The sequence below is a fragment of the Haliotis rufescens genome, unplaced genomic scaffold, assembly GCF_023055435.1.
Source record: "Haliotis rufescens isolate VD_foot unplaced genomic scaffold, xgHalRufe1.0.p SCAF_8, whole genome shotgun sequence".
In the NCBI taxonomy this organism is placed as follows: Eukaryota; Metazoa; Mollusca; class Gastropoda; order Lepetellida; family Haliotidae; genus Haliotis; species Haliotis rufescens.
The window spans coordinates 1,682,765-1,706,986 of record NW_025964372.1 but is presented as its reverse complement, the minus strand read 5'-3'; the positions used below and the strand labels follow the sequence as shown (position 1 = coordinate 1,706,986).

The 24,222-nt window shown below is 44.3% G+C and overlaps 1 protein-coding gene across 3 annotated transcripts in view; it reads left to right on the top strand.

Annotated features, from left to right (window-relative positions):
- Positions 1 to 6: 6 nt before the first annotated feature.
- LOC124144651 (axonemal dynein light chain domain-containing protein 1-like) overlaps positions 7 to 24,222 on the top strand; it is a 45,521-nt gene continuing 21,305 nt past the window's right edge. For 2 of the 3 annotated variants that reach the window (XM_048389477.1, XM_048389476.1), the window contains exons 1-17: positions 7 to 58; positions 2,094 to 2,252; positions 3,083 to 3,255; positions 3,723 to 3,823; positions 4,206 to 4,314; positions 5,593 to 5,678; positions 6,333 to 6,389; positions 10,343 to 10,451; positions 11,633 to 11,707; positions 13,243 to 13,337; positions 14,547 to 14,639; positions 15,135 to 15,201; positions 18,551 to 18,709; positions 19,541 to 19,809; positions 19,958 to 20,039; positions 22,877 to 23,059; positions 23,924 to 23,975. In XM_048389477.1, the coding sequence (XP_048245434.1) occupies positions 2,129 to 2,252; positions 3,083 to 3,255; positions 3,723 to 3,823; positions 4,206 to 4,314; positions 5,593 to 5,678; positions 6,333 to 6,389; positions 10,343 to 10,451; positions 11,633 to 11,707; positions 13,243 to 13,337; positions 14,547 to 14,639; positions 15,135 to 15,201; positions 18,551 to 18,709; positions 19,541 to 19,809; positions 19,958 to 20,039; positions 22,877 to 23,059; positions 23,924 to 23,975 (1,834 nt within the window). In that variant the 5' untranslated portion in view covers positions 7 to 58; positions 2,094 to 2,128. Of the gene's footprint in view, positions 59 to 2,093; positions 2,253 to 3,082; positions 3,256 to 3,722; positions 3,824 to 4,205; positions 4,315 to 5,592; positions 5,679 to 6,332; positions 6,390 to 7,349; positions 10,321 to 10,342; positions 10,452 to 11,632; positions 11,708 to 13,242; positions 13,338 to 14,546; positions 14,640 to 15,134; positions 15,202 to 18,550; positions 18,710 to 19,540; positions 19,810 to 19,957; positions 20,040 to 22,876; positions 23,060 to 23,923; positions 23,976 to 24,222 lie in introns of those variants that run through there. The other variant, XM_048389478.1, reaches the window with a different exon arrangement.

Below are 24,222 nucleotides of genomic sequence, written 5' to 3'. Positions count from 1 at the left end.
TGTCCATGGCGACGTATAAACCAAAATGGCCGAAGAGTGAATTCTGTCCCCATCAAAAGTATGTTTATGTTGTCTTATTATCTGTGTTGCTTGATTTTTAGTTCCACTGTTTGATTTAATAGATATATATCATGTTGGTGTTATCGAAAAGCTTTGCTTTGTTTGAATGATATGGAATACCTGGAAATAATATGATGATAGATCGATCTTGATCCGTTCGGATATAAATTCTAATGTCATGAGGTTGATCTTTTATGTGCAAAATTAGTACATTCTGATTAATCATTTGTATGGCCTTATACGTGGTGAATTGTAACTGTCACATTAGTTAATCATTTAACTGGACGTCTTGAAAATTATCCCGGTGGGTATTGCAGGTAAGAATAGGTCCCCAGCTACCTGTGGTGTGCAAGACACGGTGACTTGGTTAATAGCGTATCATCATGTCCCGTGGATTGTTGTTCATAATATCAATCACAGGATTGTCTTGCCCTGACTCGATTTTTTTACAGGCCACTGTCAAATAGGTGGAATATTGCTTATTGTGGCATTAGCAACAAACAAATCACGTAAAGCTTTAATTCTGATATTCAAATTGATTTTTTAAAATTCATGATAATGGGCTAATAATGATTGCAACAGTTATGTAAGATAAGTGAAAACAAAGACAAATGCAACATGAAATGGGGAATGTTAGTGTGTACTGTCGTCTACAGAATATTTTGTAGTCAATTGGTCCTTGGTCTAAGACTTAGCCATTATCATGATATGATATTGATTACTTTTCGATCCATGTATCCTCAAGCTGTCCACTTTTGCGCATTATCTTTATTGCGCACTGCCTAATCTCCAGTTATTGCATGTTTACTTATAAAGTGATTACGTCTAGTCATAGCAACTGTCAGGCAGTCTTTACTTGAGTGCCAGTGTTACAATAATAACAACGTTTGATAGGGTATTGTGTTCACTTATTTTATTTCTACTGTTTTCACTCTAGATAATGTCATGGAAGAAATGAGTCTGTAATTAAGAAATAAAAAACAAGTGGGAGTTGTTATCATATAATAAAACACTGCAGGGAGAACAGTGAACATAAAGGATAATGTTATCATACTTCATATTTTGTTTCATGCTTGCGCTACCCTACATTCAAGGTTAGGTGCGAGAATAATAATGACATAATTCACACACATTAATTTTTGTCACCTGCTACCGACGAGCAGTGATTCTAGGAATTCCCAATACGTTCATCAAACGTAGGAATCGAGGCAATGTATCCTTTTGGGGTAAATGTGAAATGAAGTTGGAAATAATGTGTTGATGTTGGTCATTTAAATGGCAAGTCTTACATTCATTAAAAATGGAACCGTGTAGATATATGATTTATGACCTAATTATGTCACCTTGTTTCAAGTGTGCAGGATTCCTTCATCAGGGAAGCACCTGGTCAAAACTAGAACCACATAAACAGTGCACCAATCAATAAGTATGTAATAAGTGGTAGAGTGTCAGCCCGGAGAGCGGAAGGTCCAGGGTTCGATCCCCGGCCGCGTCTTACCAGAAGACGTTAAAAGATTGTACTTGTTGTTACCCTGTCTGGCGCTCGGCATAAAGGGGCTAAAACAAGGACTGGTCGGCTCGGAGTCAGTATACTGTGTCTGAGTGGGGTATTCATGTTAAACTGTGGCATGGTATCTCAGTGAGCTAGCACTATAAATCGGCATCAGTCCGGACGAGTACAAGCAGCCACACAAACCCACACCCGTACATGCACGTCGCTATATAAGTGCAATAATCATGGACGCGACGTTAAACCCTATTTCACCTCACCTCACCAACAGGCTGATCTGACTATCAATGCATTTTAAATGGGCGATCGCTATCAGCCCGGGTGGTAAAAAATTAGAGTTATGTCCCATAGTGCATCGTCTTCTCGGCTGCTCGGGTAGCTTTCCCATGACAATGTCTTCCAAACAAGGTGAAAGTGTATTGCATTCACTTGAAAATAGACACATTTTATAATTTGGCTGATATGGGGTGTCGGGGTGTGATATGAAAACTGCCATGTGACAACTCCTACATATTGGTTTCAGCCAGCTAACTACAGTGGACTCTCCAAAGTAAGACAATGAGTGCCACCGTGGCGCCAGCTGCTATGGATCCCCAGCTGCCGATGCCGACCCCTCCACTGATGGACCGATCTGCTGGGATGGAAGGAAGTGGCACTATGGTGCCTGCAGATAGCAACCAGAGTAAGGATTCTTATTTTGTATTCTGTGTTCCAGGACAGATCTGACGATCTGACGAAAGTGCTTCTTATGTTGTATTTGAGGTCAGATCATCATTGTCATTATTATTACTAATTTTATTTGCTCATTATGTCAATCACTGGATTGTCTAGTCCAGACTTCATTATTTTACTGTTTACCCCTGACTTAAAGGGTGGGGTTATATAGTTATACCAAGGAAATTCCGTCGTTCCATCCATCCTTCCAAGGACTTTTTTGTGCAAACCATAACTTGAAAACTACAGCATAGATTCTTTTCAAACTTGGTGAACACTTTCTATACCAATGGGAGAGGTGCAGTGCCAAGTTTGATTTCACTATCTTGATTTTCTGAAAAAATACAGCTTTTTAAGTTTATTTACCTTAAAGTGTTTTCCTTAAACCTTTGTGCGACTTGTAACTTGAAAACTACTTCATGGATTCTTTTCAAATTTAGGGAACAGTTCCCATACTAATAGAAGAGGTGCAGTGCAAAGTTTGTTTCCAATAAGTGGATTTTCTAAAAAAATATTGCTTTTTTCATGTCTGGCAATTAAAAATATCTTTGAGAAGAGGTCGGGGTTGCCTTGTTTTTTATTTCATACATCTGGAATATTGATGAGTACAGCATTAACAAAAAAATTATTTTTTTTAACATCATTAATTAGCAATACCACAGTATTGGTACATAAAATGATGTGGGCTTCAATGAACATAAAGATGTTAAATGTCTGCTTGTTCTCAAATCTTGTCTCTTTACTAGTTTTGATTGCCTTGTCCATCAGTACTGATTATTTGTATCAACTTTTATACAGGTGTCTTGCCCAATCTGAGGTCCAGCACATCAATGGACAAGACGAAGCCCCTCCCAACATCCCTGCAGAGTGACTTCCTCCCGGAAGACGTCCTATTTGCTCTTACGCAGGCTCCTGTGTTGAAGGACAAACTAGGACCGCCATCTCGACACAGGAATCTAAATACTACCTCTGTGCGTTGCAAAATAAGAAATTTTTGCTTTCAAACAGAAAAGACAAATTTCTAAATAATTCTTGTGATGGTTATGAATGTTCAGAAGAAGTACACCTTGTGCTTGGAAGACATGAGTAAAACAAAATCTCTTTAAAATGAAATCAGTGCTCGCTACATTGCTGGTTCGATGCATATCATTGATCCCAAATGCGTACGTCAGATCGATGCTCATGATATCAATCATTGGATTGTCTGGTCCAGACTTGAGTTTTTACAGACAACGATCATATAGAAGGAATATTGCTGCGTGTTGCGCTAAACAACAAACATACAAACATAATAAGCTCATTCAAAAACACTAACATCTGCATAAATGATGCAAAGATGCAAATTCAGGCTAGTAGAATCAACATGTTGTGGCACAAAATGCAAGTCACACCGTCTATCCCTCGTCTTTGTTTGAGATAGTTTCCATGTATTACAAAGGTTCAAGGCCGACAGCGTCCAGCCAATGTGTGGCACTTCCAGCGACGGGATCGATTCAAGCATCTGACAGAGAACACAGCGTGCACGTGTGGTGCAGGGAGGTAACTCAGAACATGCAGTGTCAGCACTTTACTGTGGACTCCACTATGTTCCATCATCCAGGAATGCAAATGTCACTTTAGGCTGTGGTGGTGAAGGGGCGGTCAGGTAGCCTAGTGGTTAAGGCGTTCGTCGTCTCGCCAAAGACCTGGGTTCGATTCCTGACATGGGTACAATGTGTGAAGCCTATTTCTGGTGTCACTCTGCCGTGATGTTGTTGGAATATTGCTTAAAGCGGTGTAAAACCTCACTCACTCCCTCACTCACTGTAGTGGGGACCAATCATTTGCTGACTCATTAGCTTGTGTCAGTGTAAATACCAGAACAACAGGATCCGTAAATAGAAAAATACGTGATATGATCTGATCCTTTTCTTCATCACAGGGACATTTCGTTCCTCTACGACGTTCCTCAAACAAAGGCAACAGCAGAGCGGCCGGAGAAGATTGACAAGAGCATTGTCAGGAGAGACACTGAGGAGAAACCAAGACAGGTGGGTTAGAGCTGATGATGTGAGTTAGAGCTGATGATGTGAGTTAGAGCTGATGATGTGAGTTAGAGCTGATGATGTGAGTTAGAACTGATGATGTGAGTTAGAGCTGATGATGTGGGTTAGAGCTAATGATGTGAGTTAAAACTGATGATGTGTGATAGAGCTGATGATTTGTGTCAGAGCTGATGATGTGAGTTAGAGCTGATGATCTGGGTTAAAGCTGATGATATGTGTGAGAGCTGATGTGAGTTAGAGCTGATGATGTGAGTTAGAGCTGATGATGTGAGTTAGAGCTGATGATGTGAGTATGAGCTGATGATGTGAGTTAGAGCTGATGATGGTGATAGAGCTGATGATGTGGGTTAAAGCTGATGATGTGTGATAGAGCTGATGTGAGTTAGAGCTGATGATGTGAGTTAGAGCTGATGATGTGTGATAGAGCTGATGTCCCAGCAATAACCAATGTTTAATGTCCCAGTAATAACCAATGTTCAATATCCCAGCAATAACCAAGGTTCAATGTCCCAGCAATAACCAATGTTCAATGTCCCAGCAATAACCAATGTTCAATATCCCAGCAATAACCAAGGTTCAATGTCCCAGCAATTACCAAGGTTCAATGTCCCAGCAATAACCAATGTTCAATGTCCCAGCAATAACCAGTGTTCAATGTCCCAACAATAACCAGTGTTCAATGTCCCAACAATAACCAGTGTTCAATGTCCCAACAATAACCAATGTTCAATGTCCCAACAATAACCAGTGTTCAACGTCCCAGCAATAACCAGTGGTCAACATCCCAACAATAACCAGTGTTCAATGTCCCAGCAATAACCGGTGGTCAATGTCCCAACAATAACCAGTGGTCAACGTCCCAACAATAACCAGTGGTCAACATCCCAACAATAACCAGTGGTCAATGTCCCAGCAATAACCAGTGGTCAATGTCCCAGTAATAACCAATATTCAATATCCCAGCAATAACCAAGGTTCAATGTCCCAGCAATTACTAAGGTTCAATGTCCCAGCAATAACCAATGTTCAATGTCCCAGCAATAACCAATGTTCAATGTCCCAACAATAACCAGTGGTCAACGTCCCAGCAATAACTGGTGGTCAATATCCCAACAATAACCGGTGGTCAAAGTCCTAACAATAACCGGTGGTCAACGTCCAACCAATAACCGGTGGTCAATGTCCCAACAATATCCGCTGGTCATAGTCCCAACAATATCCAGTGGTCAATGTCCCAACAATATCCAGTGGTCAATGTTGCAGGCCCTCCAGCTCCCAGACACCCTGCTGCCAGACGAGTACCACATCGTCAAGAACAAGGGCGTCCTGGGGATTGAATACCATGAAGAGTAAGGACACAAAACAACATCATTCCTGTCAATAAGACCAGTAGGAAGTAATTGTTACACATCTTCTTTCCCATAATGTGAGGAAGGAGGCGTTCTGTTTCCATTCTTATTTCAAAGAAAGAATGTGACCCGGTATCTCAGATTTGAGCCATGACACAAGGCAATCCGAATGAGGTGATAATGTACTGATTACTTTATACTGGCCTACACTGATACTTATAATAACGGCAAGGTGTGTTTCACCTGGTGGGGTCACCTAGTGGTCAGTTGGGTAGCTGTGATCAACACCCAGGTTTCATTTCTGGCTTACTATTATTTGGTTTACAGATCCACCAAGCGTAAAATTCAAGAAAGTAGACAAAACTACAATTCCCAATTTAGACTTTTTTTTATTACTGCCGAGTCTGAAACCCCATTCAGTAATGAAATATATCACAAGGTGTTTTCATGCCTGTCCCATGACAGTGAATTGTAAAAAATATTAAACATGACTGTTTACACAAAAGACAAAAAGAAATTTTAATTTTTTAATATTTTGACCACCAACATATGTTTAGGAACAAAAATCTGTAAATCACCTTTTTGAAAGGCCTCAGGTAATTTATATGCAACTAGTGTTGATGTTGATGTTTATTTATGCATGTTGGTTTCCAGTAAATACTCCACACAGCCGGACGACCATGAGAAGCACCTGGTCAAGTTCCCGTCTCTGTAAGTCTTTGGTTCTCACATACCCACTTCCTCAAACACACGAGCCACATTAGCTGTCCGTGTCATGTTGGTGAGACAGGTTGGATTGGTCAACCATTGGGAGTCGTCCAGAGTGAAGGTCATGTTGTCCAGGGATTAATTACATGAGCATCGATCCACACAGTTGGGATCGATGACAAGCATCAACCAAGTCAGCGAGCCTGGCCATTGTACAAAGGGGTCTTATCACTATGTCTGACGTAAGTCTATATTAAAGGACTGGAGTTTCCAAAGAGGTCGGCTGTTCTAATCTAGACTTACAAGACCTGCATCAACTTTGGCACCATACCTCCCACATTAACCTCACTCACTCACTCACTCACTCACTCACTCACTCACTCACTCACTCCTCACCCACTTACACCCACCACACACTCGCTCACTCACTCACTCACTCACTCACTCACTCCACACCCACTCACACCCACCACTCACTCACTCACTAAACTCACCCACTTACACCCACCACACACTCGCTCACTCACTCACTCACTCACTCCACACCCACTCACACCCACCACTCACTCACTCACTAAACTCACCCACTTACACCCACCACTCACTCACTCACTCACTCACTCACTCACTCACTAAACTCACCCACTTACACCCAGCACACACTCGCTCACACACTCACTCACTCACTCACTCACTCACCCACTTACACCCACCACACACTCGCTCACACACTCACTCACTCACTCACTCACTCACTCACTCCACACCCACTCACACCCACCACTCACTCACTCACTAAACTCACCCACTTACACCCACCACACACTCGCTCACTCACTCACTCACTCACTCCACACCCACTCACACCCACCACTCACTCACTCACTAAACTCACTCACTCACTCACTCACTCACTCACTCACTCACTCACTCACTCACTCACTCACTGTATGTTGTGTGCAGGAAGCCGGCCAGCAGGTACGAGGTCCTCCAGCTCACTCACTCACTCACTCACTCACTCACTCACTCACTCACTCACTCACTCACTGTATGTTGTGTGCAGGAAGCCGGCCAGCAGGTACGAGGTCCTCCAGCTCACTCACTCACTCACTCACTCACTCACTCACTCATTCACGGTATGTTGTGTGCAGGAAGCCGGCCAGCAGGTACGAGGTCCTCCAGCTCACTCACTCACTCACTCACTCACTCACTCACTCACGGTATGTTGTGTGCAGGAAGCCGGCCAGCAGGTACGAGGTCCTCCAGCTCACTCACTCACTCACTCACTCACTCACTCACGGTATGTTGTGTGCAGGAAGCGGGCCAGCAGGTACGAGGTCCTCCAGCTCACTCACTCACTCACTCACTCACTCACTCACTGTATGTTGTGTGCAGGAAGCCGGCCAGCAGGTACGAGGTCCTCCAGCTCACTCACTCACTCACTCACTCACTCACTCACTCACTCACTCACTCACTGTATGTTGTGTGCAGGAAGCCGGCCAGCAGGTACGAGGTCCTCCAGCTCACTCACTCACTCACTCACTCACTCACTCACTCACTCACTCACTCACTCACTCACTCACTCACTCACGGTATGTTGTGTGCAGGAAGCCGGCCAGCAGGTACGAGGTCCTCCAGCTCACTCACTCACTCACTCACTCACGGTATGTTGTGTGCAGGAAGCCGGCCAGCAGGTACGAGGTCCTCCAGCTCACTCACTCACTCACTCACTCACTCACTCACTCACTCACTCACTCACTCACTCACTCACTCACTCACTCACTCACTCACTCACGGTATGTTGTGTGCAGGAAGCCGGCCAGCAGGTACGAGGTCCTCCAGCTCACTCACTCACTCACTCACTGACTGTATGTTGTGTGCAGGAAGCCGGCCAGCAGGTACGAGGTCCTCCAGCTCACTCACTCACTCACTCACTCACTCACGGTATGTTGTGTGCAGGAAGCCGGCCAGCAGGTACGAGGTCCTCCAGCTCACTCACTCACTCACTCACTCACTCACTCACTCACTCACTCACTCACTCACTGTATGTTGTGTGCAGGAAGCCGGCCAGCAGGTACGAGGTCCTCCAGCTCACTCACTCACTCACTCACTCACTCACTCACTCACTCACTCACTCACTCACTCACTCACTCACTCACTCACTCACTCACGGTATGTTGTGTGCAGGAAGCCGGCCAGCAGGTACGAGGTCCTCCAGCTCACTCACTCACTCACTCACTCACGGTATGTTGTGTGCAGGAAGCCGGCCAGCAGGTACGAGGTCCTCCAGCTCACTCACTCACTCACTCACTCACTCACTCACTCACTCACTCACTCACGGTATGTTGTGTGCAGGAAGCCGGCCAGCAGGTACGAGGTCCTCCAGCTCACTCACTCACTCACTCACTCACTGTATGTTGTGTGCAGGAAGCCGGCCAGCAGGTACGAGGTCCTCCAGCTCACTCACTCACTCACTCACTCACTCACGGTATGTTGTGTGCAGGAAGCCGGCCAGCAGGTACGAGGTCCTCCAGCTCACTCACTCACTCACTCACTCACTCACTCACTCACTCACTCACTGACTGTACGTTGTGTGCAGGAAGCCGGCCAGCAGGTACGAGGTCCTCCAGCTCACTCACTCACTCACTCACTCACTCACTCACTCACTCACTCACTCACTCACTCACTGACTGACTGTATGTTGTGTGCAGGAAGCCGGCCAGCAGGTACGAGGTCCTCCAGCTCACTCACTCACTCACTCACTCACTCACTCACTCACTGTATGTTGTGTGCAGGAAGCCGGCCAGCAGGTACGAGGTCCTCCAGCTCACTCACTCACTCACTCACTCACTCACTCACTCACTCACTCACTGTACGTTGTGTGCAGGAAGCCGGCCAGCAGGTACGAGGTCCTCCAGCTCACTCACTCACTCACTCACTCACTCACTCACTCACTGTACGTTGTGTGCAGGAAGCCGGCCAGCAGGTACGAGGTCCTCCAGCTCACTCACTCACTCACTCACTCACTCACTCACTGACTGTATGTTGTGTGCAGGAAGCCGGCCAGCAGGTACGAGGTCCTCCAGCTCACTCACTCACTCACTCACTGACTCACTCACTCACTGACTCACTCACTCACTCACTCACTCACTCACTCACTGACTGTACGTTGTGTGCAGGAAGCCGGCCAGCAGGTACGAGGTCCTCCAGCTCACTCACTCACTCACTCACTCACTCACTCACTCACTCACTCACTGACTGTACGTTGTGTGCAGGAAGCCGGCCAGCAGGTACGAGGTCCTCCAGCTCACTCACTCACTCACTCACTCACTCACTCACTCACTCACTCACTCACGGTACGTTGTGTGCAGGAAGCCGGCCAGCAGGTACGAGGTCCTCCAGCTCACTCACTCACTCACTCACTCACTCACTCACTCACTCACTCACTCACTCACGGTACGTTGTGTGCAGGAAGCCGGCCAGCAGGTACGAGGTCCTCCAGCTCACTCACTCACTCACTCACTCCACACCCACTCACACCCACCACTCACTCACTCACTAAACTCACTCACTCACTCACTCACTCACTCACGGTACGTTGTGTGCAGGAAGCCGGCCAGCAGGTACGAGGTCCTCCAGCTCACTCACTCACTCACTCACTCACTCACTCACGGTATGTTGTGTGCAGGAAGCCGGCCAGCAGGTACGAGGTCCTCCAGCTCACTCACTCACTCACTCACTCACTCACTCACTCACTCACTCACTCACTCACTCACTGTATGTTGTGTGCAGGAAGCCGGCCAGCAGGTACGAGGTCCTCCAGCTCACTCACTCACTCACTCACTCACTCACTCACTGTATGTTGTGTGCAGGAAGCCGGCCAGCAGGTACGAGGTCCTCCAGCTCACTCACTCACTCACTCACTCACTCACTCACTCACGGTATGTTGTGTGCAGGAAGCCGGCCAGCAGGTACGAGGTCCTGCAGCTGAAGCGTTCCCTGGAGGACATGTTGGAGAAGGCCGGTGTAGCGGACAACGATGTTGTCGTCAAGGGACCAACACAGGTGAGTCACACACACAGGCAGCATGCTACTATATTCCAATATCCTGTTACTTTAGTTGCAGCTTTTACTTTGTATATGTAGAATCATAACAACCGAAGCACAGCACTTTGGTACAGTGATTGCTATTGCTGGATATTTTTATGTATGGTACATTTTGACCAGTCATCGTAGGGCCTTCCGCGCCATGTATTTCGATTGTGAAACGTCATGTTGATATATAACAGTCAAATTGCTGCAAATATGACTTTTAACGAGTCAAAGTATGGCATTTATGATATATATGTATCCATTCTCTGTCAATTAAAGTTTGTTTCAAGGCATTAATAGCGGTAAATCTGACCATGGTTGCTGTAAATAATCTATCGATCACTTCACACATGATTTCGCTGAAATTATTGTAAACAATATTAAATGAAATTTTTAATAAATAATTAATAAACATTTTGCAAATGTAAGTTTATATATACTATGAATACGTTAAACCAGATAGTAGAATAATGGGATTGAATGCGTACTTCGGTTCAGATTTTTTGACTGGTATTTCCGATGTTACAAGCTCAAAGTGATCAGCTGATAAATTTTGTGAGATTGTGAAAACATCATGTCAGTGTAAAACTTGAGTTTATTAAAATTGTAAGTATATTTTGGGAGCCATGCGTTATTGCGCACTATGACTGAGTTAGCGCTATATTGAAGGGCGCAATAGCAAGGGAAACTGTAGTACCAGTGCCTGAGGCCCGTGTACAGGGATATTTACAGGTAGGGTGAGCTATTCCATCACTGGTAGTGACCATCGTTTAGTGATCTAGACCCCGTTCCACAATATCTTAGTGCTAAGGTGGCGGTAACTGCCATACTTTAAGGGTACTGATAAAAGGGTTGCCGGAGATTGTATTGCATTATTGCGCTGGACGATGGCGCTGATTTCGTATCATTGTCTTCAGTTTTTTTGTTGCTCATTAAATAAGCAGTCTGTGACTTTATTATTTTTGACTTATCTATAAGAACTGACATCAATATATTTGTGTGTATGAAGTATCAACGAAAAACACAATGTGCAGACTTTGCGCAAATTCCCTATACAACTTTACACAGTGTGAACATCAGTTTTTAAATGTATGCCATAAACACAACAGTATATTGAAGCCTGTTCTTAACAACAATGTGTGTGAATATTTCAGATGCACAATCTGTTGGAACTGATCAAGAAAGAGCAAAATGTTTACAACATAATCTTCCATGAGCTGATCAGACAGGTGTGTCCACTATTTCTCTCTCACTACCCTGTATTTGCTGGGTTCCAACATACATCCATCAACCATTCCACTCACCTACCAAGGGCTGCTTTCCCTGCTTCAGACACTGGTGTTATTTATAAAATTCAGTGGCAGGGATCGGCGTTAAGGGGCTAAAACAAGGACTGGTCGACTCAGTGTCAGTATACTGTGTCTGAGTGGGGTATTCATGTTAAACTGCGGCATGGTATCTCAGTGAGCTAGCACTATCAATCAGCATCATTCCGGACTGGCACAAGCAGCCACACACACACACGTACATGCACATCGCTATATATGTGCAATAATCTTGGACACGTTGTTAAACCCCATTTCATCCAACCTCACTAGTGGCAGGGTTATGTATTCTGGCTGATATCAGTTTATCGAGATACCGTCTTTGGACACAGCTGCCCCAGGCCCCAGGCTAGAAGTCAGCCCCAGCAACCTATGCTTGTCTTTAGAGGCAATTTACTGGATTCGGTGGTCAGGCTCGGTGACTCGGTTGATTGGATGTCATCGTTCTCTGATGGAATAATATATCATAATATCAATCACTGGATTGTCTGGTCCAGACAAGAATAGCTGGAATATTGTGGAGTATGCCGTAAAATCTTTTTACCCATGGTGGTTTGTTAAGAAAGAAATACAAGCAGACGGTATTTAGGAGATTGGAGGTCCCTGTGTGGCCACTGATGTATAGCACTGAGATATTGCGGGCAAGATTGTAACAGCATGTTACAGCTTCAGTAGCTGTTATATTGATGACTATGACATAAAACAACTTTCACTCACAAATTCAGAGACCCCAAAATTGTGACTGTACAAGGTAAGCATGTATACTCTTGATATTGTAATAATGCCAAGAGTCTCAGGTTACAGTTTATGTATAATCAAAGTCATATCTGTAACATATTTGCATGAGAAAAAAATCAAAATAAATTTCTCAATTTAATTGCTAAATTTATTACTGCAGTGTGCCTATTGCTATGTTTCTTTAGGTATAATACACAGCCACCTGTTTCATGAACTTTTTTTACCCATGAAGATCCGGGGTAGAATATGTCTTGAGCAACCCATGCTTGCCATAAAAGGTGACTATGCTTGTCGTTAGGTAACTAACAGGATCCGGTGGTCAGGCTCGCTGATTTGGTTGATGCATGTCATTATATCTCAATTGAGTGGATCGATGCTCATGATGTCAATCATGGATTGTCTGGTCCAGACTCGATTATTTTTCAGACTGCCGTCATAAGATGGAATATTGCTTTAGGGGGTGGAGGGAATACTTAGCTTTCTGAATTCTCTAAGGTGAAGTCTTTGCAGGAGTGAGCAGGACAACTATATTGTAGTCGAAATGTCAATGTCACTGTCAATGTTTGGATAAAAAGCTGCTTGATGTGGTTATTGCTTGTTACAAGAATGTTTAGACGTTTGGGAACAGAGGCTAAGTGAGGGTGGATCTGTGACAGAAGTGACATGTTCGATGTTGCCTACTGAGTTATATCTGTGTCCAGGTGAGCGTGGAGTGTGTGGAGAGAGGGGAGTTGCTGGCGATGCTGAGAGATAAGTACAGCGCCCTCCTCAACAAAGTGCCACAGCAGATCAAGAGGTCAGTCAGTTCACAGCAACAGCTTCTTTATGTCGTCCCCTGGATGCAGTGTAGAATGCTTGTTATTAGCTTTTCCTGATGGTAACCCAAGCTGGTTTTTGTGGGGCTTTATTTGTTTGTAGGATGCACTGAGCAAAGTGAAAAGATTTGAAGGGAAATGGCAATTATTGTTTGATATGTTCAGAAAATAATTGGCCTTTTTCTTATTTAAAGAGAAATGTGGAAAGATATTCTATTGTTGAGTGTGTTGTAAACAATGTGTTTATGACAATGTGTTAATGACAATGTGTTCATGACAATGTGTTTATGACAATGTGGTCATAACAATGTGTACATGACAATGTGTTTATGACAATGTGGTCATGACAATGTTCATGACAATGTGTTTATGACAATGTGTTCATGACAATGTGTTCATGATGATGTGTTCAAAACCATGTGTTTATGACAATGTGGTCACAACAATGTGGTCACAACAATGTGTTCATGACAAAGTGTTCATGATGATATGTTCATGACAATGTGTTTATGACAATGTGGTCACAACAATGTGTACATGACAATGTTGTCATGACAATGTTCATGACAATGTGTTTATGACAATGTGTTCATGACAATGTGTTCATTATGATGTGTTCATAACAATATGTTTATGACAATGTGGTCACAACAATGTGTACGTGACAATGTGTTCATGACAATGTGGTCACAAAAATGTGTACATGACAATGTGTTTATGACAATGTGGTCACAACAATGTGTTCATGACAATGTGTTCATGATGTGTTCATGACAATGTGTTTATGACAATGTGGTCACAACAATGTGTACATGACAATATGGTCACAACAATGTGTTCATGATAATGTGTTCATGACAATGTGTTCATGACAATGTGTACATGATAATGTGTTCGGAACAATGTGTTTATGATAATGTGTTCATGACAATGTGTTCATGATAATGTGTTCGGAAAAATGTGTTTATGATAATGTGTTCATGACAATGTGTTCATGATAATGTGTTCAGAACAATGTGTTTATGATAATGTGTTCATGACAATGTGTTCATGATAATGTGTTCGGAAAAATGTGTTTATGATAATGTGTTCATGACAATGTGTTCATGATAATGTGTTCAGAACAATGTGTTTATGATAATGTGTTCATGACAATGTGTTCATGACAATGTGTTCCTGTGTTTCTACAGTCTTCATGAGGAGGTGATGGCACAGCGGGCACTGGACAGGCGGCTCACCGAGGAACTCATGAGGTTCAAATCTACCATCAGTGTCCTAACAAAGTGAGTCAATGTTTCCTTTCTTCTTATCATCATTGGGTAGCTCAGCGGGAAAAATAAATACTAATTTGGGTTCCAGTGAAAGATGGTGACTATTTTCAAAGTAACAAATATATTCTGTCAGAGAAGGCCTGAGACTTTACCTTGCATTTGATCAAGATTTTTGTAGTTGTGTATGTTTTTGGTTGTATTTTTTTATAAATCCCATAGAGATATTTTGGAGGGCAAATAAAAGTAAATTCAACATATTTCTGAATTGTTTGCTTTGCATTTCTTAGACGTTGACGGGTGACAAAGTAGAATCAATTTATGGCTCACAACTTCTCTATTTACTGTGGAGGCGTGTTTCCGTATAGAACCTTATACTGTTGTCAAGCAACTGATTGTGGGTTTTTTGCTTTTGCCCTGTGATCTGTAAAACTTGTAAAACTGATAAAAACCTCGCCTTTACCTTGACAATATATTGATGGGTTTAGTGTGAGTTGTGTTGTGTTTCAGTGAGCTGACCGACGTCAAGGAGCACGACCAGAGAGTGACCAGGGAGGCACAGAAAGCTCAGGAAGATGTGAGTCTCTGTAACATGCTTCCTTCCCTACAAGCCAGTGGCTCCTGACATGTATTCTCTACAAGCCAATTGTTCCTAACATGTATTCCCTACAAGCCAGTGGCTCCTAATATGTTTTCCCTACAAGCCAGTGGCTCCTAACATGTTTTCCCTACAAGGCAGTGGCTCCTAACATGTTTTCCCTACAAGGCAGTGGCTCCTAACATGTATTCCCTACAAGCCAGTGGCTCCTAATATGTTTTCCCTACAAGCCAGTGGCTCCTAACATGTTTTCCCTACAAGCCAGTGGCTCCTAACATGTTTTCCCTACAAGCCAGTGGCTCCTAACATGTTTTCCCTACAAGGCAGTGGCTCATAACATGTATTCCCTACAAGCCAGTGGCTCCTAATATGTTTTCCCTACAAGCCAGTGGCTCCTAACATGTTTTCCCTACAAGCCAATGGCTCCTAACATGTTTTCCCTACAAGGCAGTGGCTCCTAACATGTTTTCCCTACAAGCCAGTGGCTCCTAATATGTTTTCCCTACAAGGCAGTGGCTCCTAACATGTATTCCCTACAAGCCAGTGGCTCCTAACATGTTTTCCCTACAAGCCAGTGGCTCCTGACATGTATTCCCTACAAGCCAGTGGCTCCTAACATGTATTCCCTACAAGCCAGTGGCTCCTAATATGTATTCCCTACAAGCAAGTGGCTCCTAACATGTTTTCCCTACAAGCCAGTGGCTCCTAACATGTTTTCCCTACAAGCAAGTGGCTCCTAACATGTATTCTCTACAAGCCAGTGGCTCCTGACATGTATTCTCTACAAGCCAGTGGCTCCTGACATGTATTCTCTACAAGCCAGTGGCTCCTTACATGTATTCCCTACAAGCCAATGGCTCCTAACATGTTTTCCCTACAAGCCAGTGGCTCCTGACATGTATTCCCTACAAGCCAGTGGCTCCTAACATGTTTTCCCTACAAGCCAGTGGCTCCTAATATGTTTTCCCTACAAGCAAGTGGCTCCTAACATGTATTCCCTACAAGCCAGTGGCTCCTAACATGTATTCCCTATAAGCCAGTGGCTCCTAATATGTATTCCCTACAAGCCAGTGGCTCCTAACATGTTTTCCCTATAAGCCAGTGGCTCCTAACATGTTTTCCCTATAAGCCAGTGGCTCCTAATATGTATTCCCTACAAGCCAGTGGCTCCTAACATGTTTTCCCTACAAGCAAGTGGCTCCTAACATGTATTCCCTATAAGCCAGTGGCTCCTAATATGTATTCCCTACAAGCCAGTGGCTCCTAACATGTATTCCCTATAAGCCAGTGGCTCCTAATATGTATTCCCTACAAGCAAGTGGCTCCTAACATGTTTTCCCTACAAGCAAGTGGCTCCTAACATGTATTCCCTACAAGCCAGTGGCTCCTAACATGTATTCCCTATAAGCCAGTGGCTCCTGACATGTATTCCCTACAAGCCAGTGGCTCCTAACATGTTTTCCCTACAAGCCAGTGGCTCCTAACATGTTTTCCCTACAAGCCAGTGGCTCCTAATATGTATTCCCTACAAGCAAGTGGCTCCTAACATGTATTCCCTACAAGCCAGTGGCTCCTAACATGTATTCCCTACAAGCCAGTGGCTCCTAATATGTATTCCCTACAAGCCAGTGGCTCCTAATATGTATTCCCTACAAGCCAGTGGCTCCTAACATGTATTCCCTATAAGCCAGTGGCTCCTAACATGTATTCCCTACAAGCCAGTGGCTCCTAATATGTATTCCCTACAAGCCAGTGGCTCCTAATATGTATTCCCTACAAGCCAGTGGCTCCTAACATGTATTCCCTATAAGCCAGTGGCTCCTAACATGTATTCCCTACAAGCCAGTGGCTCCTAACATGTTTTCCCTACAAGCCAGTGGCTCCTAATATGTATTCCCTATAAGCCAGTGGCTCCTAACATGTTTTCCCTATAAGCCAGTGGCTCCTAATATGTATTCCCTACAAGCCAGTGGCTCCTAATATGTATTCCCTACAAGCCAGTGGCTCCTAACATGTATTCCCTATAAGCCAGTGGCTCCTAACATGTATTCCCTACAAGCCAGTGGCTCCTAACATGTTTTCCCTACAAGCCAGTGGCTCCTAATATGTATTCCCTATAAGCCAGTGGCTCCTAACATGTTTTCCCTATAAGCCAGTGGCTCCTAACATGTTTTCCCTACAAGCCAGTGGCTCCTAATATGTATTCCCTATAAGCCAGTGGCTCCTAACATGTTTTCCCTACAAGCCAGTGGCTCCTAATATGAATTCCCTACAAGCCAATGGCTCCTAACATGTATTCCCTACAAGCCAGTGGCTCCTAATATGTATTCCCTATAAGCCAGTGGCTCCTAACATGTTTTCCCTATAAGCCAGTGGCTCCTAACATGTTTTCCCTACAAGCCAGTGGCTCCTAACATGTTTTCCCTACAAGCCAGTGGCTCCTAATATGTATTCCCTATAAGCCAATGGCTCCTAATATGTTTTCCCTACAAGCCAGTGGCTCCTAACATGTTTTCCCTACAAGCCAGTGGCTCCTAACATGTTTTCCCTACAAGCCAGTGGCTCCTAACATGTTTTCCCTACAAGCCAGTGGCTCCTAACATGTATTCCCTACAAGCCAGTGGCTCCTAATATGTTTTCCCTATAAGCCAGTGGCTCCTAACATGTTTTCCCTATAAGCCAGTGGCTCCTAACATGTTTTCCCTATAAGCCAGTGGCTCCTAACATGTTTTCCCTACAAGCCAGTGGCTCCTAACATGTATTCCCTACAAGCCAGTGGCTCCTAATATGTTTTCCCTACAAGCCAGTGGCTCCTAACATGTATTCCCTACAAGCCAGTGGCTCCTAACATGTATTCCTACAAGCCAGTGGCTCCTAACATGTTTTCCCTATAAGCCAGTGGCTCCTAACATGTATTCCCTACAAGCCAGTGGCTCCTAACATGTATTCCCTATAAGCCAGTGGCGCCAAACTTGTATTCACTACAAGGTAGTGGCTCCTTAAATGTAATGTTTCAAGGCCTATTGTTGTGTTTCCTAGATATGCCTTTTTTTGCAGTGTGTAGTATTATCCTATTGGAGGTTCGCATGTGCACATGTATTGTCACTAGATGTTGGATATTGAGAAATAAGGTCTGGAGTTTCCAGTCCTTTTTCCATGTTCAAAGGGTCATGGGAACTGACACTTCTTGAGAATATGTAAGACCACAGACTGGGTAGGAATTATTCATGGCTTGAAAACAGAAAAATGTGATTTTTGTTTTTGAATGAATGTAAGGAATTGAGCCTGTTTTTCTCCTCACTGATGTGATGCTGTGAATGTCCTGCAGCTGAAGACAGCTCTTGGTGATGCACAGAAGAACGCCAGTCTGCTGGCAGAGTACCACGACTTGTATGAGCTGCAGCGCCGGCGCTTGGAACGCCAAGTGTTCATGTTGTCTGATGAGAGGGAGCTGTGGAGCACGGCTGCATACAGTCTCGCCCTGAAGGTCAGTAGTCTCCCTGTAGTCATACAGCCTCGCCCTCAAGGTTATAGACTCCCTGTAGTCGTACAGCCTTGCCCTCGAGGTCACTAGACTTCCTGTAGTCGTACAGCCTTGCCCTCGAGGTCACTAGACTTCCTGTAATCATACAGCCTCTCCCTCGAGGTCAGTACACTCCCTGTAGTCATACAGCCTCGCCCTCAAGGTTATAGACTCCCTGTAGTCGTACAGCCTTGCCCTCGAGGTCACTAGACTTCCTGTAGTCGTACAGCCTTGCCCTCGAGGTCACTAGACTTCCTGTAATCATACAGCCTCTCCCTCGAGGTCAGTACACTCCCTGTAGTCATACAGCCTCGCCCTCCAGGTCAGTACACTCCCTGTAGTCATACAGCCTCGTCCTCGAGGTCAGTACACTCCCTGTAGTCATACAGCCTCGTCCTCGAGGTCAGTAGTCTCCCTGTAGTCATAGAGCCTCGCCCTCGAGGTCAGTAGTCTCCCTGTAGTCATACAGCCTCGCCCTCGAGGTCAGTTGTCTCCCTGTAGTCATACAGCCTCACCCTCGCGGTCAGTACACTCCCTGTAGTCATACAGCCTTGCCCTCGAGGTCAGTACACTCCCTGTAGTCATACAGCCTCACCCTCGCGGTCAGTAGACTCCCTCCCTGACTCAGTCAGATGAAATGACTGGCTTTATTGTGTATCTTCTCACCCTGCTCATAATAATATACATTGATTTGTCTATACCTGACTCTCATATTTACAGGCTCCTGTGATATAATTTGAGTATTGTTGACTGTAGCATAAAACAACAAACACTAAAAATGTTTTCTTCAATCAGGTGACAGAGGAATGCAGATTGACGACGGCCAAACGGATGCATGTCAGCGAGAAGGCCTGGGCCAAGCTGGCCAACCACTTTACCGTGCTACTGAGCGACAAGGACACAGAGCAGCTGACCGAGATTCAGGGCCATGTGGAAGTGTGGCGGGACCAGATTGAGGATTTCAACATCGCCCTGAAGCAGCGGGAGGAGGAGATGAGAGAGCACCTCCGGGGCATCAGGGCAGGAGTTGAGCACTGGGTGCTGGACTTCCAGAAGAACTGCTTGTGAGTAGGACCATAGTCAAAGTATTGGAGTTATGGCTGTCTTACTAATAAGATCCCTGTCTGTAACAGGGCACAAACAATTAACTTGTATAGTATGAATTAGTTCATTATAACATTCCTGTAATAAGGTGTTGTGTTGTCATTTCAGCAACGCGGAGGGTAACATGGTGAAGATCCCCGACAAGGATAAGATGATCAGTCTCCGAGACGACATCCAGGCCTGGGAGGAGGTAATGATGGTGATGATGATGATGATGATGATGATGATGATGATGATGATGGTAGTGGTGGTGATGGTGATGATGATGATGATGATGATGATGGTAGTGGTGATGATGATGGTAGTGGTGATGATGATGATGATGTTTAGAACAACTATTGTTTGTGTTCACTATATTACAGCCAGATAGAATTCCCATTGTCTATACAGTGAAAACAGTAGAATGATGGTAAATCTGCATACATCAGTGTACATGTTTGTAATTTTGTGTGCATTTCTTTCCAACCATTGCCTCCAAAGGATAAAACAGAGTTTGTAAACCGTTTGCCTTTACACTGCTCAACGTTTGTTAAGTTAATATGTGTCCTTGTGGATAAACTGTCCTTCACCTTGCTGAACAGATTCCACAGAGGTCATTATCTGAAGGGGTCAAGGACATACTCTCAAAACTTGCCCTTGACCTTTGCAAACACAACTCCACGATTCTGTTTGATGTCAGATGATTTTTTTTATTTCCTAAGTCTGGGTGGATGAAGTTGGTTCTGGATGAAATAGGCATTTCCTTCTGTCAGTAACATCTTTTCAATGTTCTGACAGTTCGACAAAATAACTCACAGCTATAATCATCTTACCTTTCCCACAAAATGAAGATCATCACAGTCATAGGTAATATGAGATAGAATACACCAAACATCATACCCACTGAGACACCTTCCTTTGTGTGTTGGTGTTGCTGTGTAGCGGCCATTAAATTTCCGAGTCCCGTGATAGGATTCGAACCACGGACCTTCTGATCCGAGGTCGGACACCTTGTCCACATGACCAAAGAGGTTAACCCTGTCAGCAAGCTGATCAGGTAAGGATGTCATCTGTGGGACGACTCCACACCCTGCTACATACTCCCCCGTCAACAGAAGGGTACTAAGGCTTATTTTGCTCAAATTTAATATGAACGTGCTCAGCCCCACATTGGGCGCCAATGTAGCAGCCATAAAATTTCCGAGTCCCGTGATAGGATTCAAACCACGGACCTTCTGATCAGAGGTCGGACACCTTGTCCACATGACCAAAGAGGTTAACCCCGTCAGCAAGCTGACAAGGTAAGGATGTCATCTGTGGGATGACTCCACACCCTGCTCCACTGACAAGGTAAGGATGTCATCTGTGGGATGACTCTACGCCCCCTGCTACAGCTGTACAATTTCGGTTGTTTAGGTTTGTAGAGACTGGAATGGTGGCTCGGTCGTTTTTGATTGCAAGTCACTGTACCAGGATAGAGTTGTACATGGTCATAACGTCGATCACTGGTTCGTCGGACTTGACTTTTCACAATGGTTCAAGGATTTCAATGTTTTTCTTTCTGAAGTCTTTGAGGATGTTTTAAACAAAGATAGAACCTAGTTTTAGAGGTGTGTGAGGTATCTTTCAAAACTGAAGGAAAATATTTTTATCCAACGTCAAACATGCCTGCCACAATGAGTGCAAATTCAAAAAGGATTTGAGAGTATTTGTCTGATTCCCCCAACAAAAGTTGAGCAGTATGATATTTTCACAATAGCTGTATGTGCTTCACTATTGCATCAAGAAAGTCACAGAGCATGCACGTTTCACAAATTGTGTTACAGTTTTGTTTTTTCCCACATTAACTAGAGGCTTTCATGTCACAAGCAGGGCAGGGGCGGTGGTGCAGTTGACTGAGGTGTCCAGAAGTGTTGTCAACTATTAGGGTGTCATTGATAAAAACATAATACCTCCATCGAAGCCTTTTCAGGGCATGGATCTCGTCCAGGTGGTGGCATGGGTGGCTCAGTCGTCTAAGGCCCTGCGATTCACTGTGCAGAGTTGCGTCCCTTGGGCATGCCAGAAACCTATGATTGTGGGTTCGAATCCCAGTTCGCCCCGATAATGTTTCTAGGTTTGTCAGCACCATACCCATGCTTGTGGGTTTCACCGAACTGGTAAACGTCTGAGACCTGCCTCACTTCGGGCTTTCCACCCACATTAAGCTGAAACACTGCGATATAACTGGAATACTGTTAAAAGTGGTGTTAAACCCAACTCACTCACTCCAGGTGGGGGGTCTACGATTGGCTGGTCCAGGGTGGGGTGGTCTATGGCATGCTGATCCAGGGCGGGGTGGTTCAGGGCGGGTGGTCCAGGTTTGGGTGGTCCAGGACAGGGTTGTCCAGGGTGATGTGGTCCAGGGTCGGGTTGTCCAGGATGGGATGGTCCAGGGTGATGTGGTCCAGGATGGGGTGGTCCAGGGCAGGGTGTGGGGTGGTACAGGATGTGGTCCATTTTCGGCTAGGGGTCAGCAGTTGTATTAATTTGGAGATGCATTAATTTCCAGATTTACAGTACTTCAATATGTCCATAAAAACTTTGTCACTTTCTTCATGCATGCAGGAGACACTCGCATTTTTCACATTAATTTCATGCTTGCATCAAATTCTTGGTTTACAGTATATGATCAATCCATCCTTATATCTTTTATAGGAACAACCAAAGTATATGTTTTCAGTTTAAGTTTTAACGAATTTTCTAAAATTTCATAACCAGAGCAGTTCATTTCCTTGTAGAACGGATCATTCCTCACAACGTGCAAAGAGGGAGATGACAATTATTACAATGTTTCAGGGTTGATTTAAATAATTTAATTAATTAATTAAAGTTTTAACAAAATTACAAATTTATGTCATTATTGCAAAGTGCATGAATTTGAAAAACAACATTCAACATTTTACTTTTTAGGCTCATTAAAAAATTTAAATTAATTGCCATGGACCAAAGTAACATTTGGATTTTATTCATAACGAATGTCATAGATGTCATTTGTGTTATCTTCAGAATCTGTCGAAGGAGGCGGAAGTGTTTGCGGGAGATCTACTTCTGTCCAATGAGGACGAGCTGATCCACATCCGGAAAGAGATGGATGGCTGGACGGACAGTGCCCTGAAGGTGTTCGGACGTCACTCGGGCCTCGATGGACGCTCACACCTGGAGCAGGACAATATGATCGTCCTCAATGATGTGAGCAGATGCTAAGGAAGCTGTTTTCTTGCATGTTTATTGTTGAGGCTTGTGTTTAACTGATGATGATGATGCAGACAGTTTCTCAGTGTACTGTTTTAGGGTTATAGGTGGAATTATTTACAGTAATTTTCTCTGTATGTTGTCTTGTTTTGATTCATGCAGGTTTGGCCCGATTATGTTTCTAGGTTTGTCAGCACCGTACCTGTGCTCGTGGGTTTCACTTTGGGCTTTCCTCCCTCATTAACTTGACACACTGGGATATAACTGGAATACTGCTAAAAGGGGCATTGGGGGCACGGGTGGCCCAGTCGTCTAAGGCGCCGTGATTCGGTGTGCAGATTTGCGTCCCTTTGGCACACCAGAAACCTATGATTGTGGGTTCGATTCCCGGTTCGCCCCGATTATGTTTCTTTGTCAGCGCCATACCCGTTCTTGTGGGTTTCACCGAAGTGGTAAACATCTGAGACCTGCATCACTTCGGGCTTTCCTCCCACATTAAGCTGACACGCCGTGATATAACTGGAATACTGTTAAAACGGCTATGACCGAAGTACTGTGCACAGTGGTGTAGAATCAACCTCATTTGGTGACTTGCTTGATGCTTGTCATTGAATCCCACTTGTGTGTATCGATGACATGCAATCAGTCACTGGATTGTCTGGTCAAGAATCGGTTATTTCGAAACAGCTGTCATATAGCTGGCGTGGAAAATAAATGAACAAACGATAATGCCATCTGATACCTGAGCTAAACATCTCCTCAGAAACCTCCAAAGAAACATTGAAAAGAAAATGTCTTTCAGTTAAGCAGATATTGAGTTCTGTAGTGTGTATCAGATTCTGTCATTTGGTCATTTTTCAGGAAGTGGAGGAATTATTAAAACAGTTCACGAACAGAATCAGTGGAGAAAATGGTAAGTGCAGTAGCTTGAACAAGCCATCTCATCCTCACTAGACACATCACGAGACACTAAACATGAGACACTAGACACAAGTCATCTCATCCTCACTAGACACATCATGAGACACTAAACATGAGACACTAGACACGAGCCATCTCATCCTCACTAGACACATCACGAGACACTAAACATGAGACACTAGACACAAGTCATCTCATCCTCACTAGACACATCATGAGACACTAAACATGAGACACTA